This window comes from Corvus moneduloides, chromosome 4, assembly GCF_009650955.1.
Source record: "Corvus moneduloides isolate bCorMon1 chromosome 4, bCorMon1.pri, whole genome shotgun sequence".
Taxonomy (NCBI): Eukaryota; Metazoa; Chordata; class Aves; order Passeriformes; family Corvidae; genus Corvus; species Corvus moneduloides.
In genome coordinates, this window is record NC_045479.1 from 13035261 (window position 1) to 13048193 (window position 12933).

A 12933-nucleotide genomic window follows, 5' to 3' on the forward strand; every position below is an offset into this window, starting at 1 on the left:
ATTATTTTAAGATGCAGCTTTTCCCTTGGAAGGTAAGAATAGTTTCCAACAAAGTATAATTTACAGAATAATCTTATTAAGCGTACTTTAAGGCACCATGTAATGTTCATGCTCGCTATTTTTTTTAAAATTACATTCTGACCATTACCTCATTTCTTTATCTGGAGAGCCAATAAATGACAAATGGGATGCATTTTTCATGACTCAGCATTTCAGTTATTTATTAAGTTAGCTCTAATATTTCAGTTGCCTTTATCAACTACCTGAAAAAAATAATCAGTATCTGATAAGGCATCGTGGTGTGTAGCAAAGTATATAAGCATGAGGTTTGTGCTGCTCAGTCTCAATTTGTCACTTTGAACCATCTGACTGAGAAGTGACTCTTAAATCCCCCTCATATCCCTGTTATCTGATTTGCAGGAACCCAAGACTTAAGCAACCATGTCCAACTCCAGCGAGGCAGAGCTCTTGCACACATTTAAGGGGATTCCCTTTACCACCAGGTCTTCTCCAGAACTTTTAAAATCCTTGGATACTTTTGATGCTAGAGAAGATGATGTCCTTCTGGTTTCCTATCCCAAATCTGGTAAGTTCTAGTTTTAAATGTTAATTGCATGAAGTCTCATGTGTGTGTTTCATGTTCTCTGCTTAAACTACTTGGGAAATGTCTGTGTGAAAGAAATAGGAAAGGATGTTTGAGTATGTGAATATATTATTCTGTCAGTAAGTGTTCAGATTACAAGAGAGATGGGTCATTTACATTTTGATTCTGTAACTGAAAATAATCTCAGGTGTTTTCATGTTGGAAAGCAAATAAATATTCCTTACCTGTAAGCAAAATCTGCACTTGCAAGATTTTCTCAAGGACTTTCTACATTCAATTAGTCAAGAATTGTATGAAGATATTTGTGTGGCTCTTGGCTGTACATTTATTAGTTTCTTATCCTCTCTCCACCCACCTCTCTTGCACAGAGGAGCACACAGCAAGGGGGAGCTCAATCAGTACTTTCCAAATATACAGACTCAAGTTACTGTAAGGAAAGAAAACCCCAAACAAACAGGTTATTCTAAAATAAATTATAAAAACAATGTAGCCACCTCTCAGCTGACAGCAGTTTGTCTAATGAGCTGGTTTTGGTGCCAATATTAACACTTCTCTCAGAGTTACACTGTAATTCATCTACAGCCCGAATTTTTTTAAATGTGTATATATTTGGAGCCGATGGGATTATTTAGTCACGTAGTTTCTTGAATCTGGAGGATTAGAAATATACCTTGTTCACTAGCAAGATGTTTCCATGTGAGCAATGCATGTTTCACAGTAATAAATATTAATCCTTTTTTGTTTGGTTGTTTGTTTTGTTTTCTTAAAATTACATTTCTGTAGGGACCCACTGGCTTGCAGGAGTTATAACAAAACTTTACAATACTCAAGTTACAATAACATCTCCCATTGAATTTGGAGACATTTCCCAACTGGAGGAGCTGAATAAACTCTCATCAAAGAGAATCATCCCAACACACTTAGACTACAACATGTTGCCTCCAAATTTTAAGAATAAGAAATGCAAGGTAAGGCAAAAATGATCTCAAAGCAGTAAAATACGTAGAAAGTCTACTAGGAATCTATTTTGTCCTCTTTATCCTTAGTAATCTTTGAATGATTTGCAGTTTTTAGAAGTGTTTTGCTGTGAATTTTGGAGACACAGCTGACCAGCTGTTGAAGGCAGCAGGAACAGAGACTTGGACTAGGGACTGGGTTCTTCTCCTGCCCCACTGCTCCCATGGGTGATTTCTACACCAGGCACCACACAGAACATCAACATCTTTCAATCAGAAATCTCCCATTAGGAATGGGGGTGTCCTCATGACCCCATTTCCTACTGTCTTAGAAAATCTTGGGTACTTATAGGCTGTTCTGGGATTAAAAGTACTCTGCCCCTCCTGCTGGAGCTTTGGGAAGAGCCCATAAAGGTATTGGGCAAACAGAGGAGAAATGAAATGTGGGATGCAGATTCAGATCACAGTTTTGAGTTCATAGAATCACAGAATCACCAAGATTGGAAGAGACCTAAAGATCATCATATTCCAACCCCCATGCCATGGGCAGGGACACTTACTAGACCAGTTCCTCCCATGCTAATGTGGGAGATCTTTAAAAAATAAGCTCTGGGTCTCAGATTTTATATTAAAAGTCAAAAATTTCAGGATCACTCAGATCCAGACTTTTGGGACAAAGCTAATTTGAATGAAAGGCCAATATTTATGTTTTACAGCTGTCCTTTGAATGTTAATTACTTAATGCTTTCATATGTGAGATATATGAGATAATATACTGACTCAAGGTTAAAGTTAACACAGACTCTTTCATAAAACATAAACATTACCCAGCTGGGTCAAACACACACCTGCCCACATGGAATTGTTTACTAATCACTATGGACTCCTCACTAAGTAGAGATAAATACATTTCTAATTTAATGGCATGGTCACTGAAGGAGGAATCATAAAGGAAAAGGTTTTGACACTGCAAACTGCCTATGACAATGCTCTATTTACACACAGAGCTTCTCTAAAATAAAGGGAGGATATTATCATTAATAACTACATTTTCTCTGTTTACAGATGATCTACATCAGCAGAAATCCAAAAGACACTGCAGTTTCCATGTTTCATTACTACAGAGATAACCCAAACCTTCCCACTGTAGACACCTGGCCTGCTTTCTTTGACTTGTTCTTAAAAGGCAATGGTAAGGATAAATGTTTTCTCCTTGCAGTTCATGTTAGTTTATTGTGCACAGAAAGAGTTAAGAAATTTGAACTGTGTGAAAACTCCTTATTGCACTCTTTATCCATATGGGGTTGGAGGGGATAAATTCTAATGCCAAGCTAAACAAGAGCAAATAACAGGATGCTCTCTTCAGCCCGGCAAGGAGTCATTCTGAGAAGCAGCTGCATCACTCCAGCACAACAGCTCTTCACAGATTTTGCTGCTCTTTGCTGCCCTGGGCGAGCAGAGCGGTGGTTGGTGACAGGGCATGTGAGGTGACTGTCACCAGGCTGCAGGGACAGCTGTGACTGCAGGTCTGGTGTCTTCTCCAGGCTGGGAGACAGCCCCTGGGCAGCCCAACAAAGGAGCCTGGACACATTCCTGAAGCCACACTCTCCCTGACGTGTTGTCTCAGAAATGGGGTCCAAAGACCGAGGACAAGAGGGAGATTTTTTAGGAGTGGTGGGATGGCAGCTGGCAACAGGACCTTGTTCATGTTGGGCACTCCCATTTTTAGTGTTTTATTACTCCTTTGAGGACATGTGTCACCACAGTGATGATAACAGCAATAATGACAGATCAGCTTGAAAACTGAAAGAAAAGTGCTACTGCAGTCATCATGGGCTCACAGCAGAGCTCCAGAAGTCGATTTGTTTACTGCTTCCTCCAAGCTTTGGCTCACGTCTGGTGTTCTGAGTTCAGAGCAGCCCTGGCACATGCTCCAGTGATTTGCAGGATCTTGGCTTGTTTAGTACCAACTCTGAACATACAGTAGTGAAAAAAAGGAAAGAGGATTCTGTTCAAGGCCAGGTTGGATGGGGCTCTGTTGGAACTAAATGATCTTTAAGGTCCCTTCCACTCTGAACCATTCTGTGTTTCAATGATTAAATTTTAAAAGCATCTCCTATTTACCCGTAAATTATTAGCCACCTTCTATTTTCCAAGTGCTTATGTGTGGCATGAATAGATAACCATGTAGGTTACAACAGAAATGTAGGTAAGAGGTGATGTGGAGGGAAAGGTGGTAAATTTTACTCCTGGTAGAAACATTTCAAGGTTGTGCTGCTTGATCCAAATCCTGCAGTACTCTTGCAGAGTTAATGTCAGTCCAAAACAAGGGCCAGGACACACAGGGACAACTGTAATGAATTCCTTGGAGTCTCCAAGGCTTTCCTGAAGTCACCAGGACTGTCCTACCACTGGCCACATCCCCAGAGTAGCTGGCCAGGGGAGCAGGGTTTAATTGCACACTGTGGAGCCTTACACATGCCTTGCACTTAGAAACTGCTTTATGTGCTAGAGAGGGCTACAGACTGGAGCATCCAGCTTAATTATAGCTATTAATTATAATTCATACTTAATTATAACTCACAGTTTGTGACCAAAATGATGCCCATTACAAGGTAGTAATATGCTGGTGGTGGTGGTTATAAAGCGAAGTCACAGCTTTGGAGAATGCTGGCTGAGCTTGCTCTGCTCAGGCCTCTTCTCATTGCCCTGCAAGAGGTTTTCATCTTGCCTTTGAGATGGAGAGGTCAGAATTTTGGTTTTTAAAAGAAAGCTGAAATCCAGCTGTGTTCCCATGGTTCAGCAAATGGTACATTCAGACAAAACAGATCAGCTACAAACCCCTTTATCTGTGTCACTGGCTGGATGAGGCTTTTGCATAAGTTCTTTATGTAATTCTTCTTCAGCATTTAAAAATTATACAGATTCCCTTCTGCTAGGATGAAAGAGAGGTAACAACAGTGTGCTCCGTTTACCAGACTGCTCATTTCACCTCCTGCTGAGGTGATCCTATCTCTGGGACACGTCTCAGACATGCAGTCATCTGTGAGATGTTCAGATCTTGTTAGGCCAGTGCATTTTCCTTCATTATTGGCCTTTCCTTAGATCTGGAGCCTCTTTCCACTACAGAATCATATCTCAGCATAGTATCTGGTATGAAAACAAATTCCAAGAAGAATGGAAACCTCTTTGGATGTTACTTTTATAAGTTTGAGTCACTTGACACAAAGAACTGCCTCTGTTTTAGAGGAATACATGGTACATATTACAAAAGGATCATTCACCTAAATGAGTGAGATACCATCACAGTTACTTATGACTGAAGTTTATCTGAATCTCTTTTACATGGGTTTTACTTTCAGTTGTCTGTGGATCCTGGTTTGATCATTTCCTAAGCTGGGAAGAACATGAAGATGAAAAAAACATCCTCTTTTTGTTCTATGAAGACATGAAGAAGGTAAATATGCTCTCAGGAGGCATTACTTGTAAATTAGCATCCTTAAAACATCAAAGAGGAAGTTATAATGAAAAAGGAGAAAGAAGGAAAAAGAGAATATATATCTTTGGACATATTTTATATTTGCATAGAATTCTATATTAGTGAAATAATTCTGACGGCACAATTTACAGAAATATTAAATCCTGTGAGAGTTGCATTTCTTAGATGCAGGAATGGGACTCACACAATTTTCCTCAGGCTTAGGAAGAACTTCAAGTTCTTCTTTTTTTGTCCTATGGAAAGACCGACCAAGGACATCCACTGAGGGCCACACATTAATTGCCATGCCTGACATTTCAGGTGAAATTTTCCAAAAGTGATGTAAGACAACTGAACTACTCATGTTTGGGTCTTGTGTTCGCAATAAAGAAAATCAGAGGCTGGAGGGGTAGGGAAACAATTTTGATGGAAGAAAAATATCATGCAGACAATTTGCTATTCTTAAAAAAGAAAAAGTAAAATATCAACATACCTTAGCTTTCAGAGAATGAATTTTTAGGTGAATAGAAAACACTTTCTAGTGTCTCCATGAAAATAGTTTTTTTCATTTTTTGGGGGAAAAAACTTCCACTACTAGGAATAAAACCAAGCCATTTTGGATGCTGAGTCACTTGTGAGATCTCTAGATATAGAACCTCCAGTGAAATAAACTACTTACACAGGAAGCTGGGCTTCGAGTATTCCTCTATTTCCAGTGAAGTAATTCTGAGAGACAGGAGAACATTTTACCTGAACTGGGAGATAAAATTGACAATGTGACTGTATGTGATATGACATATTCTGTATTTATTCATTTCTGTGAGTACAGCTAAGAGGGGAAGCAGGTTTACTGCACCTGTCATCTGCACACTTCAATGACATATTTAGCTTTGCCTGAAAGCAAATAAACGTGTGACAAGCTCATTATGTAATAAAAGGGATCCTTTTCAAATCAGCTAGAAGTCTGATAATCCGCCCAGAAACATAAACACTGTCTTTTTCTTACACCTCAGGATCTCCCTAAGGTTGTAAAGAAAATCACTTTGTTCCTGAGTTTAAACGTCAGTGACAGCGACATCCAAGACATCTGCAAGAAGTCTTCGTTCTCAGAGATGAAGAATGACACAGAAAAGGAGAACAGCGATCCCACTCACACCGTGTGTGCTCTGACATCCAACAGGAAGCTGATCTTCCGAAAAGGTAAATTCCTGTGTGCCTAACCCAGCAGAAGGAGTGGGAATGCAGACAGAGGCTGCAATGCAGGTCTTTCCTGGAGTCTTGGGGTCAGCTCTGGGAAGCGATGACAGGATTCTTCAATCTGAAGCCCTCTTAAAAATCACTTCCTAAGTTCACTGGCTGCAAATTCAGACTTGTACTAGAGAAGCACAGAGGGGTCTGAACTACAGCCTGACTCATATTGCTCCGTGGGAGCTGCTGAGCCAAAACGAAAGGTTCACCCAGCATTACTCTTTATCTGTCTTTTTTTCATCTAAAAGTTGACCACCTCAGTGTTTTACAACATGTCTCTCTGATATCACCCACCAAGGTCACTTACTTGACTAGAATAAAAAAGAGCCAGACACATTCCTTCTGAATGAGACTGCTCTTATCACCCCTTATCTTACTGAAATATTCCTGGGGAAGGAATATGCTGACAACAACAACAAAAGAATGGTCATAGGTAACTTCCAGACCCTGGAAAATCTTCCACAGTGCTTAGCTAGGATGTGATTTTAAAATACCCGCAGGAGCTGTTTTCTTGCTTCTGGCATTTCAGAAGTTTCCACAGTTTTGGATAATAAGCAGATCAAACCCCTTGTTTTTACATGGATTTTGATTATCTTGATTTAGTTAATTTTTGAACAATAATTGGCAGTTTAAAACTAAGAGTTGTTTCAATTAATAAACAGAGAAATGGTAGCTTCTGTTAATTCACGATGGTTTTACCAGTCGGCAGAAACAAATGACAGCATACAGTCTGCCAATAAAAAAGAAACAAAAAAATGAGGTGCATTTTTCTAAGTCAGTGAACTTTGACAAAGATATGATGAAAATTTTGAAAAATCCCAACAGTTTCACTTACAAGTAGTTCCTATGCAAATCCCAGACATTTAGCTAGTTTCAGCCACTTTACAGAAGATTTATATGAATATATTATGCTTCAGGCTCTCTTTTCCTGTCCTTTCTGTCTGAATGCTATTTTAGTCAGAAAATGGGATGACTATTTTAGTCAGGTTTGGGATGCAGGGTCTTTAGAGCATCCACATGAGGGGAAACTGTAAGCATTGTCTCATAAAAATGTGTCAGTTTAAATAACAATTTCCTTTTTGCTTGAACTGGGTAACATTGAAACACTCTTCTGATCACCAGCGTCCATGGCCACCCAGAAGTACTTAACTGCCCTCTTAAGTAGCTGGACATCTCATCCATAAAAATTCCTAGAGATTAGGAGCAGGTGTGAGGGTGGGATTTATCCATCAGGCCATTCTGGGCTCCTTTTCTAGGAATCTTCTTTTGCCAGTGGCTTTTCAGCTTCCACTCATTTAATAAGTTTAGATGGTGACTACGATCACCTGTAAAGGTCCCATCCAACCCAAACTGGTTTATGAATCTATGATTTTTTAGACTATTTACAAGACCATGTAGTAAAGAGACTCTTGACAAGGGCCTGGAGTGACAGGGCAAGGGGCAATGGCTTCACACTGACAGAGAGCAGGTTTAGGTTGAATGTGAGGAAGAAATTTGTTCCCTATGAGGGTGGTGAGGCCCTGGCACAGGTTGCCCAGAGAAGCTGTGGCTGCCCCATCCCTGGCAGTGTCCAAGGCCAGGCTGGATGGGGCTCTGAGCAAGCTGGGATAGTGGAAGGTGTCCCTGCCTATGGCAGGGGGACGGAACTGAGTGATCTTTAAGGTCCTTTCCAACCCAAACCATTCTGTAATTCTATAATTCCTCTACTGACTGTGAAAAAACCCAGGCAGAGACCTTTACCTACATTCAACTAAGGCATGGCAAGATGCCCCTCTGCCCAGATGACCAGGAGCTCTAATTCCACCTTGGAAAGCTGCTGCTCTTCCACCACTTGTGTTGCTGGCACTAATCAACTCTGAGGATGGGGGTTTATCAGCCTGTATGGATGATGATCCAGATCCTTCTACCAGAGTTTCACCAGAACAATTGTGATCTTGACCTACCACAGTGACTGTGGTTAAGAATATATTAATATCTGTGCCAACTGCAACATTAACAAAATCAGGCTGTTTTTAAATCACTTTCTGCTCCACATATTGCTCACTTCTGTTCCTGCTTTCCTAGGTGCTGTTGGTGATTGGAAGAACTACTTCACTCCAAAGCAGAATATTAGGTTTCAGGAGATATTTAATGAGAAAATGAAACTCAGCAAGATGGCAGACAGTTTGATCTATGAATTTTGAGTCCACGTGAAGAACCATATCAAGTTATCAACAAATATACACAAACCAGTTGGGGGGAAGCTCTGAATGGGTGCTCCATTCACTTTATAATGCTTCCAATAGGAAGGATTGTAAACATGGAGTTTCTGAGAACAGGAAAGTTCTGACACAATGCAGAGCTAACTCAGTTCTCAAAGGGCAGTTGTAGATGGTTTCACAGAGTCAGCTGTTTGACAACCATATCTACTTCATCATTTATTTATTGTTTTTGCTCCAAGGGGATATGAACAGACTCAGTAGACCTGAATTAGGAATTTTACCCAAGATAATATGAAGAGAAGAGCAAAAAACAAACTTCTAAGAAACTGAATATATAAGAAATCTAAAAACACATAATAAGAAAATTATCAAAAATTTGACCCCAGACTTGCTCTTTCTGTGATACACCATGACTTGGAAGTGCCTATCTTATTGGACATTGTGATTGATAATTAAGTTGAAAACTGCAGCATTTGAAGATCTGAAGTCTGTTTACAAAAATATTTCTTTTGTTTTCTTTTCTTTTTTTAACAGTATGTAGTTCTCTGATGTAACTTATTTCTGGGTTAGGTACCAGAGAGTCTTTGTGTTTTAAATGCAACCGATAAAAATTCAAATAAATTTCAGCACCACATGTTGGGCAACCATAAATGTGTTTCCTTTCCATTTGATTTTCTTCCTGCAAAATGCCTGTTCCCAGTGTTTTGATGAGACCTATTTTACTTCCCACTCCTTGTGCAACAGAACCAAACCACGACTCAGAGACAGCTTAATCTGAACACCACTTATTTATTCCCTCTGCCCTGGTAAGACAGATTTTCCAAGAATCAGCTGTCTATGTCCACATCCCAGGGACTGTTCCACCCAACTACACCATTCCAAGGCAGAACAATCATAACAAAAGCTGACTGAAAAGAAACTCGTGCAGACAAGCACCATGACTCTGCTTTGACTCCTGTGTGTGAGGGATGCTCCTCCTCTGGGTGGGTTGTTTCTGAATAGCTGAGGTAGGGCCTTGTTTCATCAACACTGATCTCTTTCCAGCCACACACTTCACACTTGCCAGGCAGCCCTTTCATTTCATACCTGGTTTGTGCAAGCTGGCATCAACATGTACTGATTTTGCACCTGCACAAACCACACAGAAGTTATGGTGCTGAGAAGAGTGAGAGAAAAGCCTGTGTGCAGTCCTTTGTCATTTACCAATTCAACACGGCTGGAGGGAGATGATGCCCTGCTCTATGCAAATGACCCATTTGATGTGTGACTTTGTTCTTCTGACATTAAAATCACTCACTCTCCCCCCAGAATGCTACTGCTGCCCTCCTTTCAGGTGTCGTTCTTCCACTATTAATAAGTGCCAAGAGATCAGCTAATGAAAATGCTTGAACATTTTACTTAGAGACTTATTGTCTTCTGGCCTTTTGAGTATGGAAAAAAAGCCAGAGGGTCCTTGGGGAAATGAGGTTTGCAAGGGAGTATAGCTGCACTAAGACTGCTGTAAGCAGCTTTTGCATCACACATTGTATGCACACACATAAAGCACCATTTACATCAACATCATATTCACAACGTGGAACTGTGTGTGAAGGGACAGGATGAGGACTTGTCTTGTGGATCAAGGTAAGCTTGGTAAATTATTTAAACCTACCCATCAGCCAGGGAGGTAACAGTGTGTTGCTCAAAAAGCAGTTAGCTCCCTAGCTACTTCGGGGAGGTGAGGAATTAATCAGTTTACAGCATTGCCTACTGGCTGAATTAAGGATTTACCTAGATTACAATAAAAAAAAAAAGGTACAGCAGGACTTAATCAGCAGGTGAATGAAACAGAGCTAGGCCATGTGTCTCTGTGCTGTCCAAGCTCTGACACCAATGACAGCAGCCTAATTGAAGCAGCCCAAACTTGAGTTCCCTTGCTCCTCAGCAGGGGCAGCAGTACAGAGGCACTGCAAGGCACAGATCCAGTTTGTTCTCCACATTGCCGTGCACTGCCTGCAGCTTTATCCCCAAATCCCCTGAAACCTCTTGACTTCCATTATAAATCAAATGTGTGCTTTCTTTGAACAAAGTGCTCCAAGAGTTGATATACTCATGTGGCGAGTCAGGACTAGGGCTTGTTTGGAAGTTATCAGAACTACTGCCCATAAGATCTGTTCAGACTCCAGGAGCAGACAAGTGTAGCTCCAGGTCCTTTAAGAGGCAGCATTCAGAGAACGGAATTAATCCAAAGGTAGATCATGATAAATATATTCAGGAAAACTTGAAGTTCATTAAGTGAAACGAATGGGAGTGTTTTATATTTGTCTAAATTGGGTAAAAGGCTATGAGGTGAATGAGGAGTGGCTGAGGGCACTTGGGTCTGTTCAGCTGGAGGAGAGAGACTCACTGCAGTCCACAACTTCCTCACGAAGAGGAAGAGGAGGGGGAGGCACTGATCTCTGTTCTGTGGTGACCAGGGACAGGACTCCGGGAACAGCTGGAGCTGTGTCAGGGAGATTTAGGTTGGATATCAGGAAAAGGTTCTTCCCCAGAGGGTGCTGGGGCACTGAACAGGCTCCCCCAGGGAATGGGCACGGCCCCAAGGCTGCCAGAGCTCCAGGAGCTTTTGGACAATGCTCTCAGGGATGCACAGGGTGGGATTGTTGGAGTGTCTGTGCAAGGCCAGGAGTTGGACTCCTGATTCCAATGGGTCCCTTCTAACTCAGCTTATTCTGTGATTCTGTGATACTTCATCCCATTTTCAAGCTTCTTAGACCAAGCTTTATCTAATGAATAGAAACGCTTCTGCTGGGCCTCACTGCTCAGAAGGATCAGTGAGTGGTGACTGACCCCAGCTTGAGCCTGAACTGCTGTGGACAGTGTAACCAGGAAAGAAAAGGTGGGACAGTAAAAACAAAATCCAACATGGACTGTACTAGCCATGAACAGGTGTGCAACTATACCCTCAGTTAAAAGTTACATCCCAGGAGATGGACATACATGGACTATCTCCATGTTTAATACAAGAGTAGCCCTAACTAGTCTAGGTATACTTCAATTTAGGCCAGAAACTTGTCTGCAAAGCATGTGAAAAATCAGGAAGAACATGTGCTATTTTCCAGAACATTCTCTCAATCTCTGAGTACATTTTGGCCAAGAACTTTCCCAGCAATTTACTGTGAGTATCTCTGACTACAGATATTAATGACCACCGATTAGGTAAGAGTCCCTGTACTCTTACATAATTCTGCATGCACTTTTGCCCTATTTTCCATGCGTTTTTAAGATTAGATTACTCCTATTGATAATAGTAATGCCATGTCCTGCTTCTCACTGTGTCAGAGCCACATGTTGACATGGAATGAACCACTAATACACATTGTGAAATGAAAATAAAATGCAGTTGCGTATTTCCTACACAAGAAATAGGAGGAAGAATCCAAGGTTCAGAACCAGAACTGTATCAGGTATCAGACTCCTGAAACACGTGGCCAAAGCCTCTTTAAGTGTTCTAAGGTTCATTAAATGTCTGTAACCCATGCCCAACTCTGGAAATCCCCAAGCTGCAATTGTGCTGAGGCCACAGAAAAAATGGAAAGCACCATAGAACATGATAAATTTATATTCCTCAGGCACCTGATTTTGGCCACTGCTAGCTTCTTCAGTGGCCTTTCCATGGCTTCCCATCCTTAATTTTACAGATATTTTAACACAACTCCCTTCAGTCATCCTTCTTCCAAAGTGAAGAATTCTGACTTGGTTACTGCTGCCACTGAACCTGATTCCTTTCTTCCATCATCCATTTTATCCTCCCACAAACCTTTGGAATGCTACAGCCTTTTCAACACAAAAGAAACAAAACAAGCAGTATTCAAGATACAAACCACTGAATTATACACTGGATTAATTCTTTTTATCCTATTTGCTATATATTCTTTTTCTAATAATTCCTGGTTTTTTAACTGCTACCACACACTTCAGACCAGTACATATTCTTCTGAATTATAACTGCTCAGTGAAAATGGATATTTTAATACATATGACATTAGGGTTGTTTCTCAATCAAGCTCATTTTATATATAACTCCTCAGTTTCACCAGCCCCTCTCTTTACTAACCTGAATAATTTGGTATCATTGCCTTCACATTGCTCACTGCTCCTTCTCTTTAATGCCTCCCCCAGAGCAGGGGGAATGCTCTAATAAACCAGAGCCACATCCAGAAATGTATCTAGGATCAGAAATGGGGATACACCAACCTGTCCCAGAACATGAGAGAGAAACAAACCCACCATCCAAAGATTTTTCAGACACGTGCATTACTGGTAAGTTTTTCTAACTCGTTTATGCATCAGTTTCACACATAATAGTGATTTTCTTCTGTACAGCATTATTGCTCTTATAATGGTGACAATTAGGAGGATTTTTCTGGCTGGGTGGAACTAGATTAATTTAGAGCTACTTCTAGA

General features: G+C 40.8%; 1 protein-coding gene across 1 annotated transcript; it reads left to right on the forward strand.

The window, feature by feature from the left end:
- The first annotated feature begins 430 nt into the window (after positions 1-430).
- LOC116443059 (sulfotransferase 6B1-like) lies at positions 431-8620 on the forward strand. The gene is made up of 6 exons (XM_032106889.1): positions 431-586; positions 1388-1572; positions 2626-2752; positions 4923-5017; positions 6052-6238; positions 8351-8620. The coding sequence occupies exons 1-6, from the start codon at positions 442-444 to the stop codon at positions 8467-8469; spliced, it is 858 nt and encodes a 285-aa protein (XP_031962780.1). The 5' UTR covers positions 431-441; the 3' UTR covers positions 8470-8620.
- The last annotated feature ends 4313 nt before the right edge of the window (positions 8621-12933 follow it).